Source organism: Myotis daubentonii, chromosome 10 (genome assembly GCF_963259705.1).
Source record: "Myotis daubentonii chromosome 10, mMyoDau2.1, whole genome shotgun sequence".
Classification (NCBI taxonomy): domain Eukaryota; kingdom Metazoa; phylum Chordata; class Mammalia; order Chiroptera; family Vespertilionidae; genus Myotis; species Myotis daubentonii.
Genome location: NC_081849.1, coordinates 57427082 through 57439547, shown reverse-complemented (window position 1 = coordinate 57439547; position 12466 = coordinate 57427082). Strand labels below are relative to the sequence as shown.

The 12466-nt window shown below is 41.6% G+C and overlaps 1 protein-coding gene across 5 annotated transcripts in view; it reads left to right on the top strand.

Annotated features, from left to right (window-relative positions):
* ANKMY2 (ankyrin repeat and MYND domain containing 2) overlaps positions 1 to 12466 on the top strand; it is a 34112-nt gene that overhangs the window by 4625 nt on the left and 17021 nt on the right. For 4 of the 5 annotated variants that reach the window (XM_059712474.1, XM_059712472.1, XM_059712475.1 and 1 more), the window contains 3 exons: positions 2669 to 2733; positions 6133 to 6271; positions 8304 to 8402. In XM_059712474.1, the coding sequence (XP_059568457.1) occupies positions 2669 to 2733; positions 6133 to 6271; positions 8304 to 8402 (303 nt within the window). Of the gene's footprint in view, positions 1 to 1991; positions 2113 to 2668; positions 2734 to 6132; positions 6272 to 8303; positions 8403 to 12466 lie in introns of all 5 variants that reach the window. The other variant, XM_059712476.1, reaches the window with a different exon arrangement.

Here is a 12466-nt window from a genome sequence, read left to right as displayed (position 1 = left end):
GTTCCAATCTAGATATTAGAAATGTCACAGTGAATTATATTGTGCTGCTCTGCATATAAGATAACAAGAGCATCTAGATCAAGCATGTCAAACTCAAAGGCTAACACGGGCCAGATGAACGAGGCATGCAACCCGTGGGCCGCGAGTTTGACATGCTTGACCTAGATGATAGGCACTGAGGATGTATCTGGGCCAGGCATTAGGACAAGACTTTAATCCTCCTCTGAACCCTACGGTCTGAACCCCACGGGATGGCTACTATCTGCTTCACAGATGAGGAAATTGAGGGCTTCACAGACTTGTTCAATTTCACAGTAGTCCTGTGGTATGGTAGAAAAGAGGGCAATAACAGCGAAAACATCTTTATTAGCTCCATCTCTTCTCTGCTAAAATGCTGGCCTGTCAGATAAGTTGATCATCTTGCCCTAATGAGGCCGGTTGGGTTGTGTTTTCTTCTTTGGTTGAGCAACTTGGAAAATTTCTCAAAAGGAAAACAAATCATTAAATATTACTTTCATCAATTATAAGTCTGTTAATTTTTGTCTGCATCGAAGATAATTGTTGGCTCATTTCATATCTCCCTTATAGTGATGTACCTCCCCATCTTAAGAGTTTGTTAAATCAGATTTAATATATTTCTTTCCCAGAGTAAAGCAATTAATCTTTTAAACTTAATTGCAAAATACTGTTTGAGGTTCTACTGTGGACAGTAACGAATGAAAAAAATAAAAATCATTCTGCCTGAGCCCTGGGTTTCACATTTCTGTTCTATTCTAGACTATCACTAGTTTCCTACTAATGCCATTAAATTAGGAACACCAAATTAGAAATCATCGTTTTTCCTCTTTGAATATTTTGCACATCTATTTTCCATGATATGTTTTTATTCTCTATGCTAGAGGCCCGATGCACGAAATTCGTGCAAGGGGCTCAGGCCCTCGCTGCCACGGCTTCATCCAGATGGTCGTCCGGAAGGATGTCTGGTCTAATTAGCATATTATGCCTTTATTATTATAGAAGTCAAAACCATTTCAGAAAAAAAATTCTCATCCTGGTCCCTGCATTTCAGAAGGCTCACTGGTATGCAGTGGTATGTGTGCGTGCCTCACATTTTATTGGTTATTTTTAATCACTCCCTAACAGGACAGATTTAACTTAGATTGTTGGCCATTGAGCTAAACAGTTTATGAAATCATTGGTCTGTTCTTTAATGTGAGCCAAATGTTTACAACTGTAATACCTGGCAGGCCTTGACATGCTTACAATCCCTATAGTATTCTTCCTTTACTGCAGAATCATCTCCTGATCAGATGGAAAATAGCCTGTTATTCCTTGGAGGCCAGTGGAATTCAGCTGGAGCATCTTCCTCAAGTAACACTGGGGTGTGGGAGTTTTTATTATTTTAATTCCACTCTACAAGTATTTGTGAAAAAGGCTCCGATAGGAAGTCACATGGATGGGTAGGTTCCATGTGCTTACATGCTGGGAGGTTTTCCCCTCTCATTTTGTGGCACTGCAGATGGGGTATGGGGTCAGACAGTGCACTATTGACAAAATAGCTGCTGTCACAATCCAGGGACTTGGAGATGATTCACTTGACATTTCGCCAGCAGATCTATTTCTCTTCTCAGTCAAGGAGACATTTCTCCATCTATTCCATGTTGGTGAACAGCAACTGTATGACTTGCCGTAGAAACAGGCCAGGGAGAGAGAAGCATGCTTATCTTTATTCTGCAGTCCATCTTTCACTGGAAGACTAGCAGAATTTAGCACATTCTTGAACTGTAATTCCAAAGTTAAAGAGGAAAAATAACTCTTAGTGGGTGCTGTTCCTATTTTATGTCCTTTTGGAAGAGAGGCTTATCTCATCCTTTCTCCCTGAGAACATTCAGTTTCATTGTTCTCTTCCCAGTCAAACCAGAATTGTTTTGGCAGAATATGTGGCTGACTCTCATTTATGATGATGATAATAGCAACATTCTCTCCTGCAGCTACGTGCTTCTATCATATGCCTCACAGAAGACTGGAAAAACCTGACAGTTGTGGCCTAATTACAGCTGGTTTTCAAATGTACAGAGGACTGACCTTCAGGATTACATCAGAGGACTTTCAGTATGAGGGCACTTTTATATAGTACCAGCCTTTAAAGATATGTTTACCTAAGCCTTTCCAAACCAAGAGTTCTATTATAAGCATGCCATCAGTTCGCAGGGCATATGGTGACCAAGTACATAAATAGTGATTATATGTTTAACTCCAATTATTACATTGACTGGTATTTAAATGATGGGTTGGACTAGATGCACTTTAAGATTTGTTTCAGTATTAAGAATCTTATGCTTTGTGGTTATTGTATTACTGCCAAAAGGAAAATGTGGCTGATTTAATGTACTTTAATTTCAGTGGAAATAAAAATAAGATGGGGCTATTTTAGTTTCTATAAATTTTTTATTCTGGATAATTACTTTGTGGAATAAATAGTGTGTGATTGATACTTTATTTCCTTAACAACCTAACCTGACTAATCTTAATTTTACAGATAAGCCTTTAATTTATTTCTTCGGTGTTAGATTTTTTTCTATTCTAGTGATAAATAACCTTTTATTTATTTATTTATGTATGTATGTATGTATGTATTTATGTATTTATTTACTTATTTATTTAATAGGTACTGTCCAAGAAGCTGGAACATTATTAGCCAACAAGAATGTTCGTGTCAACTGTTTGGATGAGGTAAAATTTTTAATGAAGTGTCTTACTACCTGTGAGAATGGACAATATATAAAATCTAATAAGAACTGTTTTTCTAGAATTTGTTCTCAAGTTATGCTTATATCTAAACCAAATGTAAGCACACAGGCCACAGAAGATAAATGAGCATGTAAAAACATGTTTAATTGTATTAGTAATCAAATAATTGCAAATTAAACCAAAATTATATCATTTCTTGTGAAATGTGGGAAACAGTGGACTTTTATGTGCTAATGAATCCTATATAATACAAGCCTAATATGCAAATTGACTGAATGGCAGAATTACTGGTTGGCAGGGGGCAGAGCTGGCGAGTGGGCAACACCAGGCCAGCCAAGGTGGGTGCCAGTGGGCAGAGGGAGGGGACGGTGACTGGGGGGGCGGTGGTGGAGGGGCAATCAGGGAGGGGTGGGGCTGGCTGCTCACTGGCTAGTGCTGTCTCCCCATTGCCATGCCGGTCACCTCCTGCAGAGGGAGGCCACTGGCGGTGGTGGCGGTGGCGGTGGCGGCAGGGAGATGGGGGGCGGGCCCAGCCGCTCGCCCACCCCCTGGCGCCGGCCCCAATTGCCCATGGGTCGCCTCCCTTAGAGGGATGCCAGACTTCAGCTTAGGTCCGAGGGGAGCAGACCTAAGCTGTCAGGCAGACATTCCCCAAGGGCTCCTGGTCTGCAAAAGGGTGCAGGCCAGGCTGAGGGATCGCCTTGAGTACATGAATTTTCATACACCGGGCCTCTAGTTAGATATAAATTGGCATCACATTCTGGAGAAAATTTTAGAATTTGTGTGATTTTTCAATGTGTGTACCTTTGATTCAGCAACTCTACTTCTAGGGAAAGGTAACTAAACCTACACTGAGCTTTCTAGAACACTTGCTGTCCAAAATAACTCTGAGATGATGGTAAGGTCTATTCTGAGCTGTCCAATCTCTGCCAATATCTGTGTGTGGTTATTCTGTTATACAGCACAGTTCTAGTGCGAGAAAGTTAACTCAGTGGTTTCTCATGCAGAAGGGAAGGGGTTTTGTTAACCCTTTACCTGCACATGTCTAGCAAACTTAATATCACAAAATAAAGTTTAAAGCAAACAAATATTTAATAGGTCAAAAGTCTTTCTTATATATTAAATTAATAATCCACCAAGAACATACCAGTCTTAAGCCTTCACTTACGAACTTTAAAGCTTTGATGTTCATAAAAAAAGAAAATTGAAAGGAGAAATTTGTAAGACCACAATAGCACCTTTCAGAAACCAACAGATGAAGTAGGAAAAAAGTAATTCAGAGACAGAAACAGAAAATGTGAATAACCTAATTATCAGTCTGTGTCCTATGTATAAGACAGAAAAAATAGAACATTTTCTTTTTACATGGAACATTACTAATTAGTCTATGTATTATACTATTTTTAAAGGAAATTTTAGCTAATTTCAGACAAATTCGCCAAATGCAATAGAATACATTGAAAATGAACAAAAATATGATCAGATAATAAAACATATAACCTGAAATTTAAAAAAAAAATCTAATTCTTGGGTAGAAGAAGAAATAGAAGTAAAAATTTCCTACTATTTAGAACTGAAAACACTACATCTATCAAAAAATTTGATATGGGAAAAAATACATTGTGTTATGACACAAACGGGTTCAGAGATTGCATAGCAAATGGCATGATTGGAATAGCTCACTGCCTCTTTGGAAAGATGTTCTCTCATTGGTTGACTGAAAACCAATCATTGCTAAGAAGACAGCTGGTAAACAAGAAACACCAAAGAGAAAAACAAAATGAAAGAAATAAAACATTTTTGTTTTTTTAATGAGAAGAAAGGGACTATCTGGAAGCAGGGAACAAATAGATGACTGGTCTAATGTGATTAACAGAGATGACAGTTTAAAGCACAAGCATACATAAAAAAATGAGGTCAGTTTGTAATATAAGATCCAAAAGCTTTGCACATCTCCTTTGCTCATAAGCACATTATCACGTTGTGTTGAAAGCTAAATTTTAAAAAAGAAATTATTACCTTTTTTTAGATTATAGGGCAGTTCTGTAGTCTTGGGGTCATTCCCTCAGCCTGATAACCTGTCACTGTAGGTTGGATTGCTGGGTGACTGAGTGCCCACCTGTACTGTGTCCTTTCTTCCTTCCCCACCAGGCTACACACCAGCTTCTGATGTACAGGTTATATCATCCTTTAGGGGTTACCACCCTAATGATCTCCTCAAAAGGTAATGAGCATATAGTCCATTCCCACTCTCTTAAAGGTACCTCTGTACATTGAGATTCCGATTACCCACACCCACCCAAACCACTCCCAACATTTAAATACCACATCCTTATAGACACACCCAACTAGGGGACTTTTAAAGTTGGAATCTTAACATTTTTCCATTACTACTCTCAAGAAACTTTGACTACTCCCATTCAGTTGCCTCTTGTACAGCCACCTGAAAGGTCCTACCTTCCCTATAATTCTCACATCAACAGCCCTCTGAAAATATTGATGGCTGTATTCAAAATAATAATCTGCAGTCATCAGGAACAATTCAAATTATGTTAGTGTGCTAAAATTTACAAAGATAAGAGATTATGTGTTTTAGAGAGGTTTCCATCCTAAACAACTTAGAAATTCCAGCACTTGTAGAATTTACAGAGTATTCTTGGTTACTGAGAAAATTAACTTACAGGAAACAGCTTGCTCATTTATCTACCAAATAGTATTAGGTACCCAGAACCCAGTACATGTGAGGTTGGTTGTTTTATTGGATATGCAAAAACATGCAGAGACTAATAGGGTAGTCTAGTGTAAATACTACCAACCATTTCTCCGTATTCATACAATATATATATGAACAAATCATGTATATGATCAAAATATAAATGTAGTTTAAGAGAGCATTGTTTTAAAAATGATACCACTATAAAGTACATTCCTGCATCTTGTTTTTCTCATACTTTATTCAGTTTTTCCTTTGGTAGGCATTCTATTTGTTTTGAGGTTTTTTTCCTCATTATTATTATTTTTAGTGCATTTGTATCTGCTTGTTCATTTGTTTCCTCAGTAACTTAGAATGTGTGGTAGAGATGAGAGCCCTGGGTTCTGGTCCCTGCCCTGGCCATTTGAGTAGTTATGTGAGGATGAGCAAATCTTCTCTGAGTCTATTTGCTAATCTGTAAAAAAATAAAATAATAAAGTAATAAAACCATCTTTTTTCCTCAGCAGTTCGTGGAAGATCCAAGTGTGAAAGTAAATATAAAAATACTTTATAGATTGTAAAGATGATTTTATTAAAACATGTTTGTTTTTAATATAATTGCAGGAATTGCTCATAGGTAACATAAGACAAATAAGTAAAATTAATACATTTTTTCCTTTCTATTACAGAATGGAATGACTCCTTTAATGCATGCTGCATATAAAGGAAAACTTGATATGTGCAAATTACTTTTGCGACATGGAGCTGACGTAAATTGTCATCAACATGAACATGGATACACAGCCCTCATGTTTGCAGCACTTTCTGGTGAAGTTTTAGTATTTATTCTAATACTAGAGGCCCGGAGCACGAAATTCATGCACGGGTATGGTCCCTAGGGCTGGCCTGTGATCAGGGCCTTCTTCCCGAGCTGCTGACTGTTGGTCCTGCTCCCTGCTGCCACCCACCCCAGTTCCCTGTTTGTCAACGGGCGATGGGAACCTGCCAGCCTGGGAAAGGGACCGAGAGGTGGTCAGTGCTCCTCATAGTGACTGGTCAAGCAGTCGTTCTGATTGTTCTGCCATTAGGGTCAATTTGCACATTACCCATTTATTATATAAGAATCTTAGTATTGTTAGTTACCTACACAAATTTATTGTAAATATATAATATATATATATATATATATATATATATATATATATATATATATATACTTTTCAATGAAATGCATTTTTATTATAGTAATTTTAAGGTCAATTCTAAATGGAAAATAATGGTGGGAATTGATTTTTGAAAAATTATATCTGAAAGGTACAGTTAATTTGTTGATTTCTTTTTAATTTAAATCAATCAATTCTTTGCATTGATAACATACAGTGTGGGACAAAGTAGATTTGCAGTTGTGAATACACGAAATCGAGTTTATTCTTGTATTGTTGTTAGTTATTGTACTATTTTCCATATGAACAACGGTAGACCTACTTTTGCCCACCCCGTATACTCTGTATTTTGTGTAGCGTTGAGGAGCTGGATCAGTTATTCCTTTCAAGTTGGTTTTTTTGATGTCATCTATCTTGTTCTCTTGAGAAAAGAGCTGCTCTGCTGGAGCTGTGTGTTTGCTTCACTGGCATTTTGGTACTAAATAGGATGATCTATTTAGAAACTGACTTTGACTTATGTTGCTTATGATTTGCTAAAGAAAGACAGTTGGGAAATATTACCTAAAATTAAATGGAGTTATGTGAAATTGTTGCCATTTTTTAAGGAACTGAAGATGGACTATAATATTATATTTTAAAAGCAGTAATCTGTATTTTTATAATCCTAGAATTGAAAAGCATTTCTAAGCATGACATAAAATATAGAATTCAAAAGGACAACCACTTTGATTACATATAATTTTAAAATTTCTATATATAGAATATACCTTATATACAGTTAAAATACAAATGAGAAACTAAGGAAAATACTTATTATACATCTTAAAGGATCACATTATTATATATGAAAAGTTTTTATACATCAATTAGAAATGGCAAATACTGCAGTAGAAAATGAAACAGAAAATTGGAAAGAATAAAGAAGTAAAACTGGCTAACAAACATGGGTTATTTTTCACCACATTGGCAGAGGTTAAGGAAGAGTGACAATGCCCAGCATTGGCATAGGAACTTCTTTGCACTGTTTTCGGACGTGCACATCAGCCCAGCCTTGCTGGAAGGCAGCCTGAAAAAATGCATTTAAAATATGTGTAACCTTTGCTCCCACAGTATTTTTCCAGGAACTGTTCCTAAGGAAATTGTAGTTTAAACTGCAAAAATTAATGAAAAATGCTGTTCACTGAGTACAATTTATAATAGCTAAATATCTGTAATGATTCCATGAGTGGTAGAATGCAAATAGAATAAATGCAAATGATGGTTATCGGGAAAAAATTATAGAAAAGTATACCCCCAACTGTTAATAGTTGTCCCAGGGCCTGCAGGTGTGAAGGATGAGATGGGTTAGTAGATATTAAGTAAAGACTTTTATTCATCTATGTTTTTGTTTTTACTTTGTACTAAACATCATTAGGAAAAATAAATATATTTTGTTCGGTTAAAAAAAAGTGGTATTTCTACTCAATTTTTGTATTGCCTGATGTGTTTCTAGAAAACAAGTTTAATTTCTAATGGGTTCTTCTAGCATTTTACTCTTTACTATAGTTATGATTTATATTTTAGAAAAAGGTGAAAATATCAAAAAAAAATGAAAATCTAAAAGTTTGTGGCGAAAAAGGTTACAGATAATTTGATAGGGAGTATTTGAATTGCACATTCCTTAATATTAACAAATATGTTCCCTTTAAAAACCCTAGGTAATAAAGACATCACGTGGGCAATGTTGGAAGCTGGTGCCGAGACGGATGTTGTCAACTCGGTAGGAAGGACAGCAGCTCAGATGGCAGCCTTTGTGGGTGAGTTATTTGATGGCAGTTTTACATGAGGTTACACCCCAAATTTTCTCCATGGAAAGAATACCACTTTGCTTCTCAAAGAACAAATACTGTCATGTTTATTTTTAAAAAAAATGTTTTTAGCCCACTAGATTTTGTCTAACTTAATGAAATACCCATGATACTTTGGAGAAAATGAACCAGCTCTGTTGAATGTCCACTTTGTAAGATACAGAAAATGGTGGAGTTATTTCAGTTGCAGTCGAATGCTTTGAATATTTTATTTCTCTAAAGGAAATAGTTCAATGTATAAGATCATGAACTGTGAAGTCAACAGTGTTCAGTTTAAATTCTGGCTGTGTTTGTTACTCAGTTGCATGTTACTTAATGATTCTGACCTTCAATTTCCTCATTGTAATATGTTTACATGGTTATGGAAAGCATCAAATGAGACAATAGAGCTTTACAAGTAACTGAATAAATGCCATCATTACTGTTGTTAATAATTATAGCAATGTAATTCTTTTGTAGGAAGAAGCATTAATAATATAATATATAGCTGCTTCATTATCATCATCAACAACAAATATTTATTGTGTGTGGTCAATATTTCTTGATGTGTTAATCCTGTTACTGGAAATAATGTAGAGGGTTTAGAAGAGAGTGGGAGTGAATATTTGATCATTGGTAGTTTGGCCACACTAAATTGGCACTTAGGAGAGTCCATTAATAGAAAAGCTATAAACATCTGACATAGGGAGTGCAGTAAGTGGCTTTGTGAGGACTAATAATTCATGAAACAAATATGTAATGTTCACAACCTATGTACCCTGCATCACTCTAGGTGCTTTGGTTACATTGGTGAACAAGACAGAGGCTGTTCATGTGTTCATGGCACTTGAGGCCAATAGTGGTGATGGGCATTGTGAAACAGCATACGCTAAGGGACCACTTAAGAGTTCCATAGAAACACATCAAAAAAAGGGATCTTCTATCCTTATTCTAAGGGGTTTTGAAAGAAATAACATTTAAGGTAAGATAGAATGGAAATTAGTCAGATGTGGTGTATCATATCTGTATATTTTGTTAAATTTTACTGTCAATTTATAAAAATAATAGTAGCTACCATTGATCAGGTTGGACAGTCATGGAGTCACTTTATGATAGCTCCATGAGAACAAGTATTATTTTAATTCAATTTCAGAAGGATTGGAGAAAGGTATAACCTTGTTGTGCAAGCTTCAGAGAAATACTTATCTTCCCATAGCTATTGATTTTTTTATTGTCATTTTTTCTAAGTCTCCTGGGTTTTATAGCTATTCAGTTTTGTTTTATTTTCTATTTGAATTAGCTTCAGGCTTCAAAGTAACAAGCAATAATAATAATGATAATTGGCATGTATTGTTTTTTTAATGGAAATATTTTCAGCTTTTCACTTTTTCTTATGATTTGCTTTTGGTTTTATCATTACATAATTCCACTCTGTCTTAAATTTTAGTTCTAATTTTTCTAATAATATAGCCATTTCTGATTTCTTTTTTGTTTTTAATATTTTGTCAATATCTCTTTGCCCATCCTTTTGTTTTCAATTTTTATTATTTCATAACTAGTATTATACGTATATTATTTATAAACATACTAGAGGCCCGGTGCACGGATTCATGTACCTGTAGGGTCCCTCGGCCTGGCCAGCGGGGATCAGGCTGAAACCAGCTCTCCAACATCCCCTGAGGGGTCCTGGATCGTGAGAGGGTGCAGGCCAGGCTGAGGGACCCCACCAGTGCATGAATTGTGCACTGGGCCTCTAGTATGCATATAAGATCTTTGGTTAATCTCTTCCTAACTTCCCCCCTCCCCTCTTCTCTCTAAGATTCATCAGTCTGTTCCATGCTTCCATGCCTGTGGTTTCCACTCCTTCATTGAGCGTCTGCCCCCTGGTGGTCAGTGCGCATCATAGCTACCAGTTGAATGGTTAAACAGTCAGCCAGTCACTTAGGCTTTTATATATATAGACTAGAGGCCCGGTGCACAAAAATTTGTGCACTCGGGGTTGGGAGAGGAGGTCCCTCAGCCTGGCCTGTGCCCTCTCACAGTCTGGGACCCATCAGGAGATAAGGACCTGCTGGTTTAGGCCTGCTCCCGGGTGGCAGAGGGCAGGCCTAATCCTAGGTGTAACCCCTGGTCGGGCTCAGAGCAGGGCCCATTGGGGAGTTGGGGCCCCGCCTCCTGTCATGCACAGAGCAGGGCGGATTGGGAGGTTGCGATGCCACCCTCAGTCATGCTCAGGGTAGGGCCGATTGGGGGGTTGGGGCACCACCCCCTGTCACACTCAAGGCAGGGTCCATAGGGAGGTTGCAGTGCCACTCCTGTCATGCACAGAGCAGGGCCGATCAGAGGGTTGGGGCTCCGCACCCTGTCACACTGATCCCGGTGCTGGGAAGCCTCGCTGCTCCGCTGATCCCAGGGCCAGGACGCCTCTCGGCTCCCCTGATCCCTGGCCCGGAGGCCTCTTGGCTCCCCTGAACACGGGGCCCGGAGGCCTCTCGGCTCCGCTGATCACGGGGGCGGGAGGCCTCTCTGCTCCGCTGATCGCGGGGCCGGGAGGCCTCTGGACTCCGCTGATCACCGGGGCTGGGAGGCCTCTCGGCTGATCACCGGGCCGGGAGGCCTCTGGACTCCGCTGATCACCGGGGCTGGGAGGCCTCTCGGCTGTTCACCGGGCCGGGAGGCCTCTGGACTCCGCTGATCACCCGGCCGGGAGGCCTCTGGACTCCGCTGATCACAGGGGCTGGGAGGCCTCTTGGCTCCGCTGATCACCGGGGCTGGGAGGCCTCTGGACTCCGCTGATCACTGGGGCCGGGAGGCCTCTCGGCTCCGCTGATCACTGGGGCCGGGAGGCCTCTCGGATCCGCTGATCACTGGGGCCGGGAGGCCTCTCGACTCTGCTGATCACTGGGGCCGGGAGGCCTCTCGGATCCGCTGATCACTGGGGCCGGGAGGCCTCTCGGCTCCGCTGATCACCGGGGCTGGGAGGCCTCTCGGCTCCGCTGATCACCGGGGCCGGGAGGCCTCTCGACTCTGCTGATCACTGGGGCTGGGAGGCCTCTCGGCTCCGCTGATGGCGGGGCCAGGAGGCCTCTCGGCTCCGCTGATGGCGGGGCCAGGAGGCCTCTCGGCTCCGCTGATGGCAGGGCCTCCGACTCCGCTGATCACTGGGGCCGGGAGGCCTCTCGGCTCCGCTGAATGCGGGGCCTCCGACTCCGCTGATCACCAGGGCTGGGAGGCCTCTCGGCTCCGCTGATCACCGGGGCCGGGAGGCCTCTCGACTCTGCTGATCACTGGGGCTGGGAGGCCTCTCGGCTCCGCTGATGGCGGGGCCGGGAGGCCTCTCGGCTCCGCTGATGGCAGGGCCTCCGACTCCGCTGATCACTGGGGCCGGGAGGCCTCTCGGCTCCGCTGAATGCGGGGCCTCCGACTCCGCTGATCACCAGGGCTGGGAGGCCTCTCGGCTCCGCTGATCACCGGGGCCGGGAGGCCTCTCGGATCCGCTGATCACTGGGGCCGGGAGGCCTCTCGGCTCCGCTGATCACCTGGGCCGGGAGGCCTCTCGGCTCCGCTGATCACTGGGGCCGGGAGGCCTCTCGGATCTGCTGATCACTGGGGCCGGGAGGCCTCTCGGATCCGCTGATCACCGGGGCCGGGAGGCCTCTGGACTCCGCTGATCACCGGGGCTGGGAGGCCTCTCGGCTCCGCTGATCACCTGGGCTGGGAGGCCTCTCGGCTCCGCTGATCACCTGGGCTGGGAGGCCTCTTGGATCCGCTGACCACTGGGGCCGGGAGGCCTCTCGGATCCACTGATCACCGGGGCTTGGAGGCCTCTCGACTCTGCTGATCCCAGGCCCTGAGGCCTCTCTGCCCTGCTGCTTCAGGGCTGTTTGGCTTCGCTCTGCTTGGAGCCTGAGTATGCAAATTAACCGCCATCTTTTAGCTTCTATAATTGAAACATTGTATCTTTTGGAGTTGTTGCTTCAGGAGCTCAGAGCCCCGCAGCTGCGGGGATCCTTGACTTTCTCCATTGCTGGGGC